The sequence below is a fragment of the Saccopteryx leptura genome, chromosome 13 (assembly GCF_036850995.1).
Source record: "Saccopteryx leptura isolate mSacLep1 chromosome 13, mSacLep1_pri_phased_curated, whole genome shotgun sequence".
In the NCBI taxonomy this organism is placed as follows: Eukaryota; Metazoa; Chordata; class Mammalia; order Chiroptera; family Emballonuridae; genus Saccopteryx; species Saccopteryx leptura.
In genome coordinates, this window is record NC_089515.1 from 30501392 (window position 1) to 30522626 (window position 21235).

General features: G+C 51.4%; 1 protein-coding gene across 1 annotated transcript in view; it reads left to right on the forward strand.

Annotated features, from left to right (window-relative positions):
- The window catches only part of SLIT1 (slit guidance ligand 1), a 193415-nt gene that overhangs the window by 166056 nt on the left and 6124 nt on the right, over window positions 1–21235 (forward strand). The window contains exons 26-34 of the mRNA XM_066355591.1: window positions 5211–5374; window positions 7213–7337; window positions 7558–7655; window positions 11261–11400; window positions 11576–11669; window positions 15738–15875; window positions 18401–18626; window positions 20288–20418; window positions 20869–21023. Coding sequence (XP_066211688.1) covers window positions 5211–5374; window positions 7213–7337; window positions 7558–7655; window positions 11261–11400; window positions 11576–11669; window positions 15738–15875; window positions 18401–18626; window positions 20288–20418; window positions 20869–21023 — 1271 coding nt within the window. The remainder of the gene's footprint in view (window positions 1–5210; window positions 5375–7212; window positions 7338–7557; window positions 7656–11260; window positions 11401–11575; window positions 11670–15737; window positions 15876–18400; window positions 18627–20287; window positions 20419–20868; window positions 21024–21235) is intronic.

Consider the following 21235-nt stretch of genomic DNA (forward strand, 5'->3'; position numbering starts at 1 on the left):
TCATACTGATTTATAAATTTAGATTTTCTTTAGAACAGTGAAATAAGGCTGGATCCAGTTAGTAAGACGTAAAGATCAGTAAGGGGTAATTGTGGAACAGCACATTACTGATGAATGTGTTTGTTTGTTTGTTACTTCTAAGCCCCATTTCTCTATGAGACAGCATCCATGTGAAAGAAATCTCTCGTTGTTATGAAGCAACGTCACGAATAAACTCTGCCCTTTATACTCAGGGTTTCGAATGGAACGAGGCAGTAGCCTGAGAAACGTGCATGTGCTTGTGTTCAGGTGTGTGCACCTGCGATACTTATGGAATACGTGTGTAAGTGCACACATGTGTCCGTGATCTCCTCTGTGTGGAAGAGTGGCAGAGTGGCACACTCTTAGGGTTTCTTGAACACTTACGAGGAGTCAAGGAATAGTGAAAGGATGGTAGGGACTCACCGCGTTCACTCTGGGCTTCACAAAGGCCGTGTGCAGTCTGAAGGGAGGAACATGCTCATGGCTCCATAACAAGTCGGGGGGTTGATGCCCAAGAGTTAGCATCCAGTGTTCCTGTTTCCTGCAGGTGCCCTCTGTTCCTGGCCTCTCCTCTTCATTGGCAGTGTGCAAGAGGGAGGGGGGCAGAGGGGTGGTGCAGGGCGAGGTCTGCCACACTTCAACCCCTTCAACTCTAGATTAGGAAACAGAACATGTGGCATTAGCTCTCTGTTTTGCAACAACTTGCGTTAAGATCTCAGACAATCTGTTCATCTCTCCAGGCCTTTTTCCTCGCCGATACAAAGATTATTTCTTTTTTTAAATTTTTTTTTATTCATTTTTAGAGAGGAGAGAGACAGAGAGGGAGAGAGAGGAGAGAGAGAGAGAGAGAAGGGGGAAGGAGCTGGAAGCATCAACTCCCATATGTGCCTTGACCAGGCAAGCCCAGGGTTTCGAACTGGCGACCTCAGCATTTCCAGGTCGACGCTTTATCCACTGCGCCACCACAGGTCAGGCACAAAGATTATTTCTAATGGCCACTGTGGTTCTAACATGCCATAAGAATTGTGAGTGCTCATCACTGGTCTGGGTTTTAGTACCCCGGACATCTCTCAGCTTTTGTCCACTTGTCTGTCCATCTATCCATCAGCAAATATTTACTATGTGTCAGGTCCGGTATCAAGGTTCCCCAACATCATTCTTCATTTCTATAATCTGGCATTTTGTTGCCTCTAATCTGCTACATGCCGGGAAGTTAGATTTCTGAATTCATTAAGAATTGGGTAGGAAAAGTAAGTACGAAATGATTCAGTAATGCCCATATGACAGAATAGTGAGTAGTTAATTATAATTATGACACTGTAATTTATTATTTGATGAAAATGTAGAATAAAAAAAGATGGTACACTGATTTAAAAAATGTACATATACAACACAAGAACTAGAAGGAAATATATGAAAATTAAGTGAGTTACATGTACGGGATGATAGATGATACTTTTCTTTTTGAATTTACTTTCATGCTGAAGTTTTTGCTTTTCTCATGTTTTTGGCGAGCTTTGACTCAGCCAGTGTTTACCGACGCCTGCTGTTGTCAGGCACAGCTGGGCTTTAAGGTTCCTGCTCTCTAGAAGCTCTGGCCCACAGAAGGAGACTGTGATGTGCACAGATAAATGGCCTGGGAGGAGGCTGGGCTCAGGTGAAGGAGATCTTGAAGTTTAGTACATGCTAAACTCTCCAGTTGGCGCCTCGGTCAAACAGCCGCAGGAAAGCTATTTTGGTCTCAGTTACATGAAGAGAAGCCCGGCAGGGTCTTGGCAGGAGCACACCTAATATCTACTGTTTCATCTCTTTCCCAGTTACGCCAAAGATCAACAACACAGGGTTATTTATACACTTGTTGGGGACCCAATCCATAGTCCTTCTGGGCTGATGAGCAGCCCAGCTGCCTGTGGCTCCCCATTCCCCACTGACTCACAGTAGTTTTTGTTGGGAAACGGGTCCCCAGCTGAGCGTGAACTACGAGTTGAGTCGTACTGCTGAATGAGCCACAAGAACCCGGCCACTGGATAAATTAAAGCTTGAAACGGAAATCAGGTGTGGCGCGGAGTCTGCTCCGGACAGAAACAAGGAAAGCACGTGTCTGTCCGTCAGGCCAGAATTCCGAGTTTTGATTAGCTTTATATTGACTTGGGTAGTCTTTATTATTTTTTTATATTAAGAGTCAGAAAGGAACACTTGCATTTGAGGTGCAACTTTGCTGCCATTTATGGGGGGGATATATCTGAGAATGGGGAATTGGTACGATCCTACAATGTGTCAAGGCCTCCACGTTCCCTGTGGCCACGGATTCAACCTTTTGGGCGGGTTCTGTAAATGAGCAACAGGACTGAAAGAAGAAGCCATTCAGAATAAACCTTAGATGGGCGGTGTATCAGTAGACCACACTCCCAGAGTACACTACAAATAATGTTTTAAACTAAATTCCCTATTTATCATGTGAATGACATAATCACATCTCTTTGCACTTGTTATGTTAAACATATTAATGTGGTTAATGTAAACATCTCAAATATAGCACAATTTTTATGCTCCTGTTATTTAAATGTCTCTCTCCTCTCTCTCTCTTTAACACACGGACACACAGGAACTTAAAAAAACATCCATGTCTGAGCTTCCTCTGCTTCTGAGAAGCCCTAGTTCTGTTCAGTGGAAATGTCTCCTATCCCATTAGCCAAGATGGATGCTGTCAGCAAATCAGGACAGAAAGAAATTAAATACACGTCGAGGTTGAGCTGGCTTTTCCAAGCCGCACCGGTCCCTCGGCACCCATTGTAGGTCATATGTGCTTGTCTTTGCCCCTCTCCAGATTGCAGGCTCTTTATCGAGTCGTAAAGGGAGCCCCAGAGATGTAAAGCAAGCCGCTCAAGGTCACCCGGGCAGTGAGCAGCTGCGCTGGGGCCAGAGTCCAAGCCTCGTTCAGCCTGCTTTTTAAAACACACAGTCCTCAGATGTGCTATTTGGGGGCATTCCTGCTCAGAGTGGCTGCTGCTTTCATCAGACCACACACTTCTGAGGGGAGCCACTTCCTCTGTGTTGCCCAGAAACAGGTGGAAAATGGCACTGCGTATCTATCGGTCACTTAATATGTGCTCATTCTCACTGACCTTATACAGCCTGGTATTTTCAAAATAATGCTATCAGTGATCAGACATGAAGCTCTGAAATCTTCTATTTGCTGGATCAGAAAACTTGGGCCCCTTCCTGTCCCCAAATCCATGTTCTGTTCATCTCTTAGTCTCACTGTGGTTCAGTGAGATTAGGAGCTTGGCCACCAGCCTGGTAAAACAGGAGGAGGTTGGCCGTATATGATGTTGGGGCAGGCGCGCCCTTACACTGCTGGTGTGTGTACGTCTGTCTGTACGACCTGTTCTGGAGGGCAGCTGTTAACAGTCTTTTTTACACGCATTTCCTCTGCAACCTGAACCCTACGTCTAGGCTTCTGTTCCGGAGAAATGTTTGCTTCACAAAGAGGCATGTACAACAGTGTTGACTGCCTTTGGAAATGACCAGAATGTCTGGCAACAGGGAAATGGCTTAGTAAGCTATGGGCATCCATTCTTTGGGATGCTGTGAAGCAAGCTGACAAAATGACATGGATTCATGTATACACTGACCTGGAAAGATCTCCAAGACATGCTGTTCAGTGACAAGAAGCAAGCTGCTCGGAAATGATGTCTAGTGGGTGGATATAATTTGTGACATGATACGTGTGACTATGGGAAGGACGGGACAGCTCCAGGCTCAAGCACGATGACCACGTATCCGGTGGCTGGCGCGGTCAGCGGGTGTAGGCTTTTTTATAATGTGGATGTTTGGTGGTTTATGTAAGTACTCCCACACTAATGAACCCTGATTTCCAGTCTTCTTATTACAAACAATGTTGTGACAGATGTCTTTATGTACTTATGCAGGTAGATCTGTGAGACAGATTCCCAGAGACAGAATTGGTGGGTCAGAAGGCAACCGCACTGGGACTTTCATAGATATCACAGAATCAGTGTTATTCCCTTTTGCACTCCGTCAGTGATGTAGGAATGTGCCTTAAAATTTTTTGAAGTAGGCCCTGGCCGGTTGGCTCAGCGGTGGAGCGTCGGCCTGGCGTGCGGGGGACCTGGGTTCGATTCCCGGCCAGGGCACATAGGAGAGGCGCCCATTTGCTTCTCCGCCCCCCCCCCTTCCTCTCTGTCTCTCTCTTCCCCTCCCGCAGCGAAGGCTCCATTGGAGCGGGGATGGCCCGGGCACTGGGGATGGCTCCTTGGCCTCTGCCCCGGGCGCTGGAGTGGCTCTGGTCTCGGCGGAGCGACGCCCTGGAGGGGCAGAGCGTCGCCCCTGGTGGGCAGAGCGTCGCCCCCTGGTGGGCGTGCCGGGTGGATCCCGGTCGGGCGCATGCGGGAGTCTGTCTGGCTGTCTCTCCCCATTTCCAGCTTCAGAAAAATACAGAAAGGAAAGGAAAAAAAATATTTTTTTTGAAGTAAAATTTATGTAATATAGAACAAACCATTTTAATGCGTATAATTCAGTGGCATTTAGTACCTTCACAGTGTTGGGCGAGGTAGAGACTTTGGTCTGCAACGTTTGAAAGAGGTTTACAGTGAGAATGCATCCCTGTACTCCTTGTTTGACTAAAACTGAAAAGAAACATGAAAGAGTCCGGGCTTCAGAGTGAGGCAGCTCTGGGCCCGGATCCAGGAGTGGCCCTTCCCTAGTCGTGTGACCTCAGGGCAGTGACTGATTCCGCAGGAGGCTCAGTTCCCCCGTCTCTGAGATGGAGGGAGAGGCTACCCTTTGGGGCTAATGAGAGGATCAGAGGCGCCACGTGGAAGACGCACCGCAGTGCTGGATGTTGGTGCCTTTCTCCCCAGTGCGCTCTGGGGGCAATGCAGGCACAGGCTCTGGCCTCAACAACACGAGTTCAAATCCCACCTCTTCCCTTTCTCTGTGCAATCTTAGGCAAGGGCCACCTGTTTGAGCCTCATTTTCAACATGTAAAATGGGGATAGTAGGGTGTGGTGAGGACAAAGTAAGGTGACACATGTAAAGGACTTGAAACTGTATGGGTGACACAGTACCTGATCGTGAAATTAGGCGTTTGCCAGCCCCTGGTGGAATGCCCTGTGCCCTGTGGAAAACCAAAGCTGTAACGCCTGCTTCTCTGCTTTCTGAACCAGGGCCATTGGTGCCAACCCCCTGTACTGTGACTGCCACCTCCGCTGGCTGTCCAGCTGGGTGAAGACAGGCTACAAGGAACCAGGCATTGCCCGCTGCGCGGGGCCCCCAGACATGGAGGGCAAGCTGCTCCTCACCACGCCCGCCAAGAAGTTCGAATGCCAAGGTGAGCCGAGGAGCGTGAGGAAAGGTGGAGGCTGCCGGCTCGCACCCATGCCCCCCACAGCGCCTGCTTCACCCCGGCTGGGCCTTCCAGATGTGCCTGTGGTGACCAGCTGGGCAGAGGGGTCAGGTGGCAGAAGGGGCCTCTGCAACTGCCTGGCATGGCCGCCTTCTAATCCTGATGGAACAATGAACGAGAAAAGCCAGGCCGGAGAATCTCAGGCTGTAGTGTAAGGGTTTTAATCCCTCCCTGGGGTTATGTAAGGAAAGTAAAAATAGCAACACATTTCTGGAAGCCTCAAGCCTCTCAGCACTGGGAGCACTTGGGCCTCCCTTTGGTAGGAACTGTGCTCAGCAATTAGCTTAAAGCCCTGAGCCGCTGGGCCCAGGAGCCACTCCTGACATTTTAGAAACAGGGGATCAGAGGCTCAGGCTTTGCTCTGAAGGCCTCACCCTGGGCATCTGTAAAGGCTGTTCAGGGACTGACTGACGGACAGCCCAAGCCCCAGGACCCTGCTGAGCAGGGGAGGTGGCTGGGAATTGCCCGGGCCTGGTGCTTTGTGTTGTGTGCTGGGGCACAGTGAGGTTTTGTGTGCTGGGGCACAGCGGGGGGGGGGGGGAGGGGCGGGGTGGAGGGAGGTCGTGGGGCGCGCTTCTGCCCTCTGCAAGCTCACAGACCACCGTGGGAAATGTAACTGACAGCTGTGGGTTCACGAGGAGGCCCTGGGCCACCCAGTGTGCAGGATGCTGCCACAGGAGTAACAGCTCAGAGGGGTCCCATCTGCAGCGTAGCTGTTGGCTGTTGGGAGCAGGCTGATTTAGGTTGAAACATTTGCTCAGGATTTATTTGATTGGGTGGTGTTGGTACTGGTGAGAAATAAGTTTTTAAAACTTTTTGTTGATATACACGCACGCATAACGGAACAGTACACAGACTATAAGTGAATGGCTCACTAAATTTTCACAAACCGAGCACACACAGGTAACAGCACCTGGGTCAAGAAGCAGAATCCCCCACCCGGTCTGAGAGTCCCTTCGGGCATCCTCCGTCCTCCGGTTATTACTGGAAGGGTTTCTGTTGCTGGTCATGCTTGTGCCTTTGAGCAGAACCGATATTTCTCCGCTTCCGGAAGGAGTCTGAGTGGGAAGCTGAATCAGCCGGCTGCTCTGGTTATTCTTGCGAGGTCCTAATGCCCTCCTAGGAGGTGCCCAGGCAGCCTGGCTGCCTCCAGGCTCTGGGAAGGGCAGGTGACCAGTGGGTCCTGGAGGGGCTGGGGCAGGTCACCCTCGTAGCTGGAGAGGTGATGGGAAATGGTCCTTCCCCCTTTGTCCATGGAGAGAAACGGCTTCACGGGACAGGACCTTCTCCTCCTCGGTGTGGCCTTGCAGAGCTGCGCCTTCTCCCTGCGGAGGCAGTCACCTTTGTTACACTGGTTAGGGGGTGGCAGGCTGGGGGCAGTGGCCTCAGCAGGGTGGAAGGGAACCAGAAGAGGCCACCTGACTTCAGTCATAGCGACTTCGGCGCTCCCGCACTGATGGCCCTGCCCTGAGCGCCAGGGAGCGGGGACTGTCACTAACTCCATCCCACAAACGGGGTCAGAAGGCTGGAGACGGGCCTGTGAGAGGAAGATGAACGTGACTCAGAGGAAATGGCAAAGATTTCCTTGAGGAGAGGGCTTCCTGCCACCTGTCTCTGAAGGGGCTGAGACACGGGGGGGGGGGCTAACCTCTCTCTGAAGGGGCTGAGACATGGGGGGGGGGCTAACCCCTCTCTGAAGGGGCTGAGACATGGGGGGGGGGCTAACCCCTCCTCCCAGTTTTAACCCCTCCCCCTTGTCTCAGGTCCCCCCACTCGGGCTGTGCAGGCCAAGTGTGACCCCTGCTTGTCCAGCCCGTGCCAGAACCAGGGCAGCTGCCATAACGACCCCCTTGAAGCATACAGGTGCACCTGCTCCAGCGGCTACAAGGTGAGCGGAGGCTGCGACAGGGAGGAGGCGGGCTGCCCCTGTGTCGAGGGGCAAGGCTGGTCCCGTCTTGTTCCCCACTCTGCCCCCTGTGCCCCGAGAGCAGTTCCTGGACGGCTGAGCAAGCACACCTGGCCCGGGCAGGCAGAGCTGCTGAAGCTGTCTGTGTGGGCTCCCACGAGCCCCTGGGTCTCCCTGGTCCCATCACTGACCTGCTCCCCAGGGCCGAGACTGCGAGGTGTCCCTGGACAGCTGTTCCAGTGGCCCCTGTGACAACGGTGGGACCTGCCACGCGCGGGAGGACGTGGAGGCCGGCTTCACGTGAGTTCCAGAACCTGGCGGATGGGGTGCTGACTGGGTCCGGCACCCCAGCTGCAGTGCCCTCCTCCTCAGAAAGGGGGCGCCACTGGGGCTGGGAGCTGAGCTGCCCTCTCCTGCTCCAGGCCTCTCTCTGCTCTTAGATGGCACTGAGAATTCATGGCCAAGGGCATATGTAGCGGCAGTGCCAAGGGGCAGTTTGGGGACGTTTTAAAACCCTATAATCTTTGCTAACCTGAGGCCTCTAATAGAAGTCAAACATCTGCTTGTTGTATCAGTGTTGCCTGAAGGCAGGGCCCTTAGCCAGCTCCTTCCAATCAAGCCACCACGCCAGGCTCCCAAGATAGGAAGCCTGCCCAGAGGTGGGAGCAAGTCCTGGTCATGCCCTCGGGAGCTTCCTCCGCTGTCTCACGGTCCCACTGGTCCCACTGGTCCCACAGAGCAGCCAGTTTCCCACAGCTCCATGATGGGCCGGCCTCATGAGCCGCTTCTCAAACTCTCCGGGGCTGACGCCACCATGCAAGCAACCTCTCCACACACTGACCCTGTTCCCCCAGGACCCCTCGATAAACACCCCAATTCCCAGAGCTCTCCTGGATTCAGAGTTCTTCTGAAGAATACTTGGTATTTAGTTGCTGAAAATAAATTGCCAGCTGAACACATTGGCTCTGCATCTACTGGCAGAAATGGCCAAACCTGTCTCTACCAATCCAAATGACCAGGTATAAAAAGGAAAACACTCATTGGCTGAGAGCAGCCCCTTGTTGCCTTGGCAACGACATCCTTACCATAGGCGCAGTCCTCCTTTGGGCTTGGGCAGCAGTTCCATCCAAGCCCCCTCCTCGTTCCCTGGACTCCTCGGTGGGGATGTCTGTGGAGAGTGGAGGGGCTGAGACCCCCTGCTGGGCAGAGAGAGGTGCCTTTGTGAGTAGCCTCCCCGATACCTAGCAGCCCTACAGGTTGGGGGCCATCGAGTGGGCTCTCCAAGTAGAAGGAGGGCGCCTCCCTGAGTTACCCCTCAACCCTGAGTCTTACAAGGGCCTTTTCAGAAATGCAAAGCTGATCCCTTCAGCCTGCTTAAAACCCCTCTGATGTCCCCCCTGCCCCCCACCCCCATCTTTATGGGGAGAAAAGTAAACTCCGAGACATGCCCCCCAACAGTGGGCTTCAAACGTTTTTGCTCACCTACCCCCCCAAACATATTTAAAAACTACATATGTCCTCACACTTTCTTAGGGTGACAACTAAAATTTTTCACTGTAAGTTTAATTTTTTGTTGCGAAGGAGGTTGTTTTTAGGGTATTTCAATATTAACATTTAAAAATAAAGCTATGACTCCTTCATCATTCTCCAATGGAATCTGAAGAACATAGCGATTTGATACCATTAGAAAAAATTACACAAGTTGGGTTTTTTTACAGTTTAAACATTGACCTCATTTTATTAACCAGTGTCACCCCAATAAATTCACCCCAATAAATTCAATACAAAAGAAAAAATTACCTCTTTTTTTTTCTTCTTGAACTAATATTTCCATTTTACTTCCCACGCCCCCTCCCATTTCTCTTCTAATGTAATCTGTTTTTATGCCAGAAAGGCTTTTCTTGAGCTTGCTGCCATATTTCTCTACCACCAACATGGGTATTTAAGTGTAAATTTAAATTTTTTTTTTTTTTTTTTCCTGAAGCTGGAAACGGGGAGAGACAGTCAGATAGACTCCCGCATGCACCCGACCGAGATTCACCCGGCACGCCCACCAGGGGCTACGCTCTGCCCACCAGGGGGTGATGCTCTGCCCCTCCGGGGCGTCGCTCTGCCGCGACCAGAGCCACTCTAGGGCCTGGGGCAGAGGCCAAGGAGCCATCCCCAGCGCCCGGGCCATCTTTGCTCCAATGGAGCCTCGGCTGCGGGAGGGGAAGAGAGAGACAGAGAGGAAGGAGGGGGCGGGGGTGGAGAAGCAAATGGGCGCTTCTCCTGTGTGCCCTGGCCGGGAATCGAACCTGGGACTTCCACACGCCAGGCCGACGCTCTACCGCTGAGCCAACCGGCCAGGGCCTAAGTGTAAATTTAAAGCTTTCTTTATTTCTTATGACTCTAAGCCTCTGATTAAAAGTTTCTTTTGGCCTGACCAGGCAGTGGCGCAGTGGATAGAGCGCTGGACTAGGATGCAGAGGACCCAGGTTCGAGACCGCCAGCTTGAGCGCAGGCTCATCTAGTTTGAGCAAAAAAAAGCCCACCAGCTTGAACCCAAGGTCACTGGCTCCAGCAAGGGGTTACTCGGTCTGCTGAAGGCCCACGGTCAAGGCATATATGAGAAAGCAATCAATGAACAACTAAGGTGTTGCAACGCGCAATGAAAAACTAATGATTGATGCTTCTCATCTCTCTCCGTCCCTGTCTATCCCTCTCTCTGACTCTGTCTCTGTAAAAGTTTCTTTTGCATTGAGTTGTCATTACAATTACCAATAATATGCAATTGATCAAAACAGCATTACTGTATTATATATAAAATTTGATAGACAGTTATTACACATAAAAGTAGAATTTAATTAGATGCATCTCTTAATGAGATAGGTAGAGCTTTATATATATAGCTATAAATGCTGATAAAATTCATTCACATAAATAAACAGATAAGATTAGAAGAAGTTTTATTATAGACATGTCACTCAAGTCTTGGAAATCCTTGAGTTTGTTTGCCAAAAACTCGAGGGGGCTGTGATCAGAAATTATTTTTAATGCTCTACCAGCTGACAGTTCCATGAGGTCTTCCTTCAAGTATTTTTAACACATGGACTTGAAACCCCTTGACCTGCAAAAGCCATTTGTTCATTCACTTTCAAAATATTAATATTCCTAATTGTCCCTTTATTTGGAGCCCTGGGGTCTTAGGCCCCAGACACTTGCCACCTTAGACGCGGGCTGGGAGAGGTGTGTGTGCCCTTGTGCAGCTCTGGGCAGATCAGTCCCGGGAAGAGTTCCTGCAGAGCCTGGAAACCTGGAAATTCATTTCTCAGACCTCTCTGACCCACGCTCCCCTTGGAAAAGCCCAGGCACCCCAGGGCGGGGCGCACCCGGTATGAAGACCCTGGTCTCCAGTGCTCTCCAAACCTGCTGCAGCCCCGTGCTCACCGATCCTGAAGTCTGTGCTCCTGAAGGCCTGAACTGTCTGGGAGAACAGGACCCCTCCCAGAGGACTGGGTTTAGGGTCGTCTCCAGCCTTTTGCACACTGTCTTCCCCCCGCCCCCCCCCCCCCCGTTCCTGTGCTCCCATCAGGGTCCTTGACTAACTTCTCATCACCATCCCTGCCCTCTTCCCCGAGGAGGGGCTAGGCGTCCCCTGCCCCTCTGTTTCCACTCCTGGCCGCGGCACTGCACTATCCGGACACCCACCGCCTGTCCTCTGGTTGCCTGTCTCCTCATCATCTCCCCCACGAGACAGTGAGTCCCACAATGTGTAGGACTGGGCTTGTTCATCTCTGTTACCCAAGCAACGGCCTGGCCTGGAGTAGGGACCAAAACTCTGGGACGATGATAATGACCAGTGACCGCAGGCTGCTGCTCTGGCCGTGGGCCCACTCGCCTTTCCCTCCCTCCCGGCCTCGCAGGTGCGCCTGTCTGCCTGGCTTTGAAGGGCCGACCTGCGGAGTGAACAGCGACGACTGTGTGGAGCACACATGTGCCAACGGGGGCCGCTGTGTGGACGGCTTGGGCAACTACACTTGCCAGTGTCCCCGGCCGTATGCGGGTATGTGGGCTTGAGGTCTGGGGAGGTGGGGGCGAGCATGCATACCCTGAGCCCCGTTCCAGTGGGCAGAGGGGCAGCCTTGGCTCAGGGTCAGCAGGAGGTTTCCGCTGGGCCGGCTGCCCGGCAGAGCACCGGGGGCAGCTTCTCTCCTGCCTCTCCCTCGTTCTTTCCCCAGGAAGGACCTGTGAACAGTTGGTGGACTTCTGCTCCCCAGATTTGAATCCATGTCAGCACGAGGCCCAGTGTGTGGGCACCCCAGATGGGCCCAGGTCAGTGATGCCCGTTTCCAGGGCCAGGGAAGGGCAGGGGCTGCTAAGTCACCCCAAACCCCTCCCCATCCTATTCTCTCACCTGTCAAGTGGGTTTGGTCTCAGCCGTGCAGGGTTCCTGTGAATCGGTAATGGGGGTGCTTAAGGGGACAGCTTGGCTGGCAGTGTGTCCCTGAATGGATGGCTTGACCACTTGGAGCCTCTGTTTTCTCATCTACAAACTGGATGCACCAGAAGCTTACTCCTGTGGTGGTTGGCAGGATCAGTTGAACAAATGCACTTGGCTCCGTGTCTGACACCTGATAAATCCTTCATAATAGCTATTATTATTCCAGACCCACAACTTCTCATCCTCAGTTACAGGACCCACGAAAGTCTGAAAACCAAAAGTTGATTTGATAGCAAAATCGGATCTGATCTGAATATATTTAGTAATAAAAACTGATCCCACAGATACGGGGCTACTTATGGTCAACAGCCATCCACATAGCGTGACTGTATTGAGGTGCTGCTGCAGGACTGTGAGCATGTTTAACTGAGGGGCGGCCCTAGCCCCCGCTAGGATGTTACATAATACACAGTTGTAGGTACTGTATTACCTTTCCAAAATCCAAAAATGCTGCATTCTAAAACCCGTCTGGCCACAGGAGGTTTGAAAAGGGGTCCTTATTATCACCATTGTCATTGCTGGTATATGTGGAAGCACTTTGTTGCCTGAAGACTGCATGTGATGTGAAGGTCATGGGTTTTTAGATGTTGCTCCCATCTGCAGTTTTCAAGCAGTGTCATTCCCGGGACCCCTGTTTTGCCAGTCAGGGCAGCACTACTTGAGGTCTGTGGCTAAGGGACCCACCCCCAGCCACTCAGGCCAGGGTAGGGGGGTGGAGTCAACAGGAAGCCCTTGGTCCAGCAGGAGGCCCCTGGGCAAAGGGAGAGCCAGAGGGTGTTAGAGGCCCGGGTATGAGAACAAGAGGCTACATGGAAGCCACCATCCAAATAGTGGACAAACACTGTCCTCCTGGATGAGCTGCCAGGTGGGGTTGGCACAGAAGACCAAGAAGCAGTGGCAGATCAAGTGGCATGCCTGCTTCTCAGAGAGGTGGGCCTCAGAGGTGGATAAAGTGAGACCACACACTGTCCCTCACACTGCAAGATGAGTACACATGTCCTCTCAACTCCCTGTCTTGGAAGAAAGATGGGACAGATGCTCAGCTGTGCTTGTCATTATACCTGGAACCCAGCAAGTATTCAGTCCACTTATTGAATGAAAGAATGAATGAATGAATGATTGAATGGGTGAGAATGGAGTGGGTGGTAGCTTAGGTACTGAAACACTTTTGGACTGCTGCTCAAGACCCAACAGTGGCTTGTGATCAATTATTGGGTGGGTCAAGATTAACATTAAGCCTGACCAGGCAGTGATGCCGTGGATAGAGCATCGGCCCGGATTGCAGAGGCTTCAGATTTCAAATGCTAAGGTCATCAGCTTGAGCGTGGGCTCATCTAGCTTAAGCATGGGGTCGTTGGTTTGAGCATGGGTTCATAAACATGACCCATGGTTGCTGGCTTGAGCCCAAAGGTCGCTAGCTTGAAACCCAAGGTCACTGGCTTGAGCCCAAGGTCGCTGGCTTGAGCAAGGGGTCTCTGGCTCTGCTGTAGCCTCCTGGTCAAGGCACATATGAAAAAGGAATCAATGAACAACTAAGGTGCTGCAACAAAGAATTGATGCTCCTCATCTCTCTCCCTTCCTCTCTATCTCTCTCTCTGACTATCTCACTTAAAAAAAGAAAAAAGATTAACATTAAGAAATTAAACAGTCTGACCAGGTGGTGGCGCAGTGGATAGAGCATCAGACTGGGATGTGGAGGACCCAGGTTTGAAACATCGAGGTCACCAGCTTGAGCGCGGGCTCATCTGGTTTGAGCAAAAGCTCACCAGCTTGGACCCAAGGTCGCTCACTCGGTCCACTGTAGCTCCCCCCCCCGCCCTGTCCTGTCAAGGCACATATGAGAAAGCAATCAATGAACAACTAAGGTGCTGCAACAAGAATTGATGCTTCTTATCTCTCTCCCTTTCTGTTGGTCTGTCCCTATCTGTCCCTCTCTCTGTCTCTCTTTGTCTCTGTCACAAAAAATAAAATAAAACAAATTATCAGAGAGCATAATACAAGTGGTCCCTCTTCTATCGTGGGGGTTAGGTTTCAGAGCCCCCTGCGACAGGTGAAAATCCGTGAAGTAGCAACCTAATATTTATTTTATTTTTTATATGTATTTTAAGGCTTTATTTCAGTTTAATATTCTTTTAATATTTTTTATATTTTTTCATTTTTTAGGCTAGAAAATGCACATTTTACCACAAAATAATTAAAATTATATATAAAAATACCTATCTACCACAAATCCTGCGATATAGTGAAAAATCCGTGGTACAAAATTAGATATATACACTTTAAAAATCCGCGATACAGTGAGACCGTGGAAAGTAAACTGCAATATGGCAAAGGACGACTGTACTGTTTTATATAGTAAGGATAAGTATAGTTTCAGGTGTGTGTGTGTGTGTGTGTGTGTGTGTGTGTGTGTGTACTGTATAGAAAGGTACTTCTTATAGCTTGATAAACACTGAAAATAAATAAAAAATTCAGGCAGGAGCACCTACCTGCCAGGCTGTGGAGTTTGCAATATGGAAGAGTTTCCAACAAAGGTTTGCTCAGTGATGGCTGGGATGTTCATCAGAGGCTTCCTGGAGGAGGTGAGATCTTGGCCTGGCTGGACTGAGGCAGGGAGAGAGCAGAGAGGACTCCGGAATCAACAGTAGTGAAGGCAGGGGAGTGTCCATGGGTGGGGGTGCTGCCAGTGGAGACAGGTGTGACCACAGGGTGGGCCCGGTGTGGGAGGAACAGGAATGAGCATCTTTTTTAAAAAATATATATTATTTATTGATTTTTAGAGAGAGAGGAGTGAGAGAGAGAGAGAGAGAGAAGGGGGAGGAGCAGGAAGCATCAACTCTCATATGTGCCTTGACCAGGCAAGCCCAAGGTTTCGAACTGGCAACCTCAGTGTTCCAGGTCGACGCTTTATCCCACTGCGCCACCACAGGTCAGGCCCAGGAATGAGCATTTTGCAAGGCCGTGACTGAAAAGGGGTGGAGGATGTGCCATTTATTTGATAGGCGAATGGTTGGCCGAAGTGGGTTTTCAGGTGAGCAGTGAGGCACAGTGCAAGCGGGGAAGCTGGAGGTGGGCCTGGACTCAGGCACTCACAGCAGGTGGACACTAGCCCCGTTGGGGCCAGGAGGCTGGGCTGGGCCCGTTGGGGAAGCTGGGGGGGAGGGGGAGGAGCCCTATGACTCAGGCCCATGCGCTGGAGAGCAGCTGAGCAGGTCCGAACGGGGCTGAAGTTCGGCTCTGGCCGTGCTGTTGGTGATGAGTGTGGGTCCTCCCTGACAAGATTCCCATCTCAGCCCTGGCCGGTTGGCTCAGCGGTAGAGCGTCAGCCTGGCGTGCGGGGGACCTGGGTTCGATTCCCGGCCAGGGCACATAGGAGAAGTGCCCATTTGCTTCTCCACCCCCCCCCCCTTCCTCTCTGTCTCTCTCTTCCCCTCCCACAGCGAGGCTTCATTGGAGCAGAGCTGGCCCGGGTGCTGGGGATGGCTCCTTGGCCTCTGCCCCAGGCGCTGGAGTGGCTCTGGTCGCGGCAGAGCGATGCCCCAGAGGGGCAGAGCATCGCCCCCTGGTGGGCATGCCGGGTGGATCCCGGTCGGGCGCATGCGGGAGTCTGTCTGTCTCTCTCCCCGTTTCCAGCTTCGGAAAAATACAAAAAAATAAAAAATAAAAATAAAAAAAAAGATTCCCATCTCTTCCTGCTGCTGGGTGTCTCTCCCAACCCAGAGTCCCCCCAAACCCACACAAGCTCTCTTGTCCTATAAAAGGGTTCCATGGCATCTTTATATCCAGGGCTCTGTTTGACTTCCAGGGGACCCCGTAGACCCCCCAGGGCCTTGAGGCTCTGTCAGACCTGGGCCCTGCAGGTTCCTGACTGACCACCTTCCCCCTTTGCCCACCCCCAGGTGTGAGTGTGCACCAGGCTACGCAGGTGACAGCTGCAGTGAGAACCGGGATGACTGCAGAGATCACCGCTGCCAGAACGGGGCCCAGTGCGTAGATGAAGTCAACAGCTACTCCTGCCTCTGTGCTGAGGGCTACAGGTGAGAGGCCCTGGCCACACCACGGGGACTGACTCCTAGCATCAGCCCCTCGTCTGGGAGGACCCCACTGGCATGGTTAGCAGGAGGGAGGTTCATAGCCTGGGAGTCAGGTGCTGGTTGGGTTTTTTTTCATGGTGACAGAGACAGAGAGAGACAGAGACAGAAAGAACAGACAGGAAGAGAGAGAGATGAGAAGCATCAATTCTTCGTTGCTGCACCTTAATTTCTCATTGATTGCTTTCTCATATGTGCCTTGACCAGGGGGCTACAGCAGACCGAGTGACCCCTTGCTCAAGCCAGTGACCTTGGGCTCAAGCTGGTGAGCTGTGCTCAAACCAGATGAACCTGCACTCAAGCTGGCGACTTCGAGGTTTCAAACCTGGTCCTCTGCGTCCCAGTCTGATTCTCTATCCACTGCACCACCACCTAGTCAGGCAGTGCTGGGGTTTTAACCATGGCTATGCCTATCACAGTTTGGGGAAGTTATTTAACCACTCAGAGCATAGGCAGAGGGTCCCTAACCTCTTTGGTAGAGAAAGTGGGAAGTGGGTTCAGATAGTGGGCAGTGCCCATCACTTACCTGCCCAGGGAGCCTCTGAAGACACATCCTGCCATAAACGTCATTGACCTTCACATCTTGGCTCCTCTGGAGGTTGGGAGGGGACTGTAGTACTCCAGCCCGCTGGGAACAACCAGTGTCGGGGTGGAAAAAACCTACTCAAGACACAAACTTCTGTCAAGAGGAAGAGGGGGAGGCCTGCCAAGGGAGGCGAAGAAGACCTCCTGAATCTCCTTCTCCCTTAGCTTTTATTATCAGAAGCAGAACAGAGGTAACAGGATTACAGGGAGGGAGGCCAGGTGAAAGGGGAAGAATGATCAGAGGCCATTTTGCTGACATGGAGAAAGGGCTCCATTGATCAGAACATTCTTTTCTTTTGCTAATTAACAAGCACAAAGGAAGGGGCAATCCAGAACCTCTAGGCTAATTTTCTAAAGCCCGTTCACATGCATGCCTTTGTGTCTGCGTAAAGGTCACCCACTCACACTTTCTTGGTGTTTGCATCCAAGAGACAGTCACTCAGGGCTTTTAACTAAAGTTCCTCAATCCAAGTCATAAAGGGTTCAAAGTTAAATGGGTGATTCCCTACAGGGGACAGCACCTGCCCTCCCTCTGGCCACCCACCTCCCATGATCTGCTTGGGTCTTTTGTTTTGTTTTTTAACAGTTTTATTGAGATATAATTCACATACCATACAATTCCCCTGGTTAAAATGTACAATTCAATGGCTATTAGGATGTTCCCAAATTTGTACATTCATTACCACAATCAATTTTAGAACATTTTCATTACTCTAAAAAGGAACTCTATACCTTTTATCTGTCACACCATACCCCCTCCACCCCAGCTCTAGGCAACCACTAATCTATGATATCCATGTATATAGATTTGCTTATTCTGGATATTTCATGTAAACAGAAGCATACAATCTTTCGTCCCTTGTAACTGGCTTTCACTTAGCATCATGTTTTTGAAGGTAGCATGTATCAGAACCACATTCCTTTTTTTTTTTTAATTCAGTGAGAGGCTGAGGGACAGAGAAATGGACTCCCGCATGTGCCCCGACTGGGATCCACCCAGCAAGCCCACTAGGGGACAGTGCTCTGCCCATCTGGGACATTGCTCTGTTGCTCAGCAACTGAGCTCTTCTAAGCACCTGAGGCGGAGGCCATGGAACCATCCTCAGCACCCGGGGCCAACTTGCTTTAATTGAGCCATGGCTGCAGGAGGGGAAGAGAAAGAGATAGAGAGAGAGAGAGAGAAGCAAGAGGAAGAGGGGTAGAGAAACAGATAGGTGCTTCTCCTGTGTGCCCTGATTGGGAATTGAAACCTGGACATTCACACCCCAGGCCAACGTTCTACCACTGAGCCAACCGGCCAGGGCCCCTCATTCCTTTTCATGGCTGAATAATATACCATTGTGTGGCTAGACCACATGTGTTTGTCCATTTATCTGTTGATAGACCTTTGGATTGTTTCCACTTTTTGACTATTGTGAATACTGATGCTATAGATTATTGTAGCATGGATTGGAACTACCTGTTGGTAGTAATGCCCTCTCTTTTATTTCTTTACTTTAGTAATTTGAGTCTTCCCTCATTTGCTTGTGTTTTAAGTCTCAGTCATCTTTTCTGTACGATGAGACATGAGCAGTGAATGACTCTTAAACTTGAAGGTGCACACAAGTCACCCGGCATATTGTTAAAAAGCAGATTCAGTAGGTTTTCCATTTCTGACAAGTAACCAGGTGACATCGATGTTGCTGGTCCAAGGGCCATACTTGATTCTCACCATCCTTCTGGCTCCTTGTTCTCTCAGGAAAAGTGTTCATTAGGAGCATCTTCTGTCACCTTAAGGATCCAGTTTCCCAAGATGTTTAGTGAGTTTCTCTTTAGGACCTGGTGGGAGGAATATGCCCCTTGCCCCGTTGCTCTGCCCTGTCTGACCCATGTCCTTTCCCGCTCAGTGGGCAGCTGTGTGAGACTCCTGCCCCCAGGAGCCCCTGTGAGGGGACCGAGTGCCAGAACGGGGCCAGCTGTGTGGACCAGGGCAGCCAGCCCGTGTGCCAGTGCCTCCCAGGCTTCGGCGGCCCCGAGTGTGAGAAGCTGCTTAGCGTCAACTTTGTGGATCGGGACACTTACCTGCAGTTCACTGACTTGCAGAACTGGCCACGGGCCAACATCACGCTGCAGGTACGTGCTCAGGGTGCCGGTTACAAAGGGGAGTCAGACAGTGGGGGGACTCTGGCCTCAGGTCAGAGCATCAAGATGCATCCCTGTCTAGGATGATGGGGAGGCCCTGTGTTGGTCAAAAAGTCTTTGGATGTGGGTGTCAGTATCTCAGCTATAACTAGTTTAAGCTCAGTTGGAAAGGTTATTGGGTCACAAAACCAATCTCAGAGACAAATCGGGTTGGGGGTGGGGTGGGGGTCTCATGGGTGACTGGATCCAGAAAGCCAAACTCAGAAGGATCCTCTCCTACCCCCTCTTATCTCTACCCCTCAGCTTCAGCCTCCAATGCTGCCGATAAGTTCTCATGAGGCTGGAGCACAGCCAGAGTTGACACTGGGCATATATCTTTAACCAGAAGTCATGTGGTCCCTTATTTTGCCATTTTATATCTTGAATTCCATCTTAGAACATCATGTTGAGAAAGAAAAAAACAAGCCCAGTTCAACAGCATTGATGGCTAATATACAGATTTTGCTAATTGTTTCTTAGGGAAGAAGAAGAGAGTAGATTATTTTGCACATTACATGATAAAATATTTTAAACTTCTCTTTAATCATCTTTCTCTTTCCCCAAAATTCCATTCCCTATCCCAAATGTCACGTCGTTCTCTAGTTCTGGCTTCTTCTTTGTTCTCAGAACCTAATAAGCCTCTCAAACATACTCACTGTGCTCTCCTCCTGTTTATCAACTCTCCAAAATTCTGTCCACCTAACTGGGTCCACACAGCAAGACCACAGCTAGCCCAGTTGTCCCCCAAAAGAAAATTCACCCAAACCGTACCCATCCATCGCCTCAGGCACATCCTTAGAGAGGCTCAGTTTATCCCATGCCGACTCTTCCTTGACAGCCCTAGTTGGGACAACAATCAACAATCTCAGGGAAGACCTCTGATTGGTCTGCCTTCAGTCACATGCCCATCCCCGGACCAACCACTAAAGCCCAGGAGATGGACTGCTATGATAGGCCCAGCCTGGGCCATGTGCCTGCTCTGCAGACTGGGGGTGGGGGTGGGGGGGGTGAGGTCTTTACCAGAAGAAAGGGGGGAAGAGGAACTGGCAGGAAAGAAAAAGATCATGGTTCTAATAGCATCACAGAGGGATCTCCCTTTAAATGCACAATTCCACCTGCTTGCGCAGCTCCAGCAACCGGGTCTACCTCTTGCGTGGTTACTTCCTGGTCTGGGTGGCTCTGGCTGTTAAAGAGAACTTGTTCTTTCTGTAGGTCCTGAATTTGTCCTCTCTGGAGGTCCCACCCTGGCCCCAAGGCAGTTCTCCGAGGCCCAGAGTGGGCTGCCCCACTGCTGCCGGCCTGATTTTCATCTCCAGGCAGGTGGTCTGATGGGCTCTTACCTTCCCCTACTGTCCTGTAGTTTCCAGGCTTCAAAGCCAGCCCACCTGCTGTTTGCTGCCTGGCCCTGGCCACACTGTTAGTGGATAGGATTTAAACCCGGGGCTTCCAGCCTCTGTCAGGGCCCCTTGGAGGACATGTTACCTGGGCAGGCAGAGGACAGTTCTGCACACAGCATCTCTCTTCCAATTGTGGGTCCCCCATCTGCTCCACCTACCAGCCTGTGCTGCTGCTGCGTGGGATGGGGTTGGAGAGACAGTGCCATTGCCCACCAGGTCTCCACAGCAGAGGACAATGGGATCCTTCTGTACAACGGGGACAATGACCACATCGCAGTGGAGCTGTACCAGGGCCACGTGCGTGTCAGCTACGACCCTGGCAGCTACCCCAGCTCTGCCATCTACAGGTAAGACTTTCTCATGCCCAACAGATGCTCTCAACAGTCTCCTGGGCCAAGAGCCGGTCATTATTTGGACCAGCAGCACCTGGGCTGCCCAAGTGGAAAGGGCATTTGAACCACTGAGTACAGCCAAGCTTGGGTCTGAGGCTCTCTGAGGCCCAAGCAGTGGTCCCATCCTTCCCCATCCCATGACCGCTTCACAGGGGACTCCTCTCCTCAGTGGGGATGGGGAGGCTGATTAGGTTGGAAATCCCTTCCCCAAACTTCTCAGCTTTCCCCAGGGGAGCAGAAGAGACTAAGCCATGGGCCCCCAAGTCCCCACAGTCTCCCCCCTGAGAGCTGTCGTCCCTTGGGAAGCAGCTGCTGCACCAGTGGCCTATCTGGGGAAGTGTCCGGGTGTGGGTGGGCCGAACGGGAGCTCATTCTCCGGGGTGGGGGCACTCCATCTTCTTGCAGTGCTGAGACGATCAATGACGGGCAGTTCCACACTGTTGAGCTAGTCACCTTTGACCAGATGGTGAATCTCTCCATCGATGGCGGCAGTCCCATGACCATGGACAACTTCGGCAAACACTACACACTGAACAGCGAGGCCCCCCTCTATGTGGGAGGTGAGAACCTGCTCTGCCCCGGCGTCTCCACCAGGTGATGGAGGTAGCCTTTCAGGCGGGGCCTCAGTTGCTCTCTGGCCAGGAGAGCTGGTGCCCAGGGCACTGGACTGTGGGGGGCATTCCAGTTGGGGGCGGGGAGGGTCCTAGTGAATGGCCAAGCTGTTGGTGGATTGCTCAGCGCTGCCAGGAGCCAGGCTGTCGTCCACCCTGCT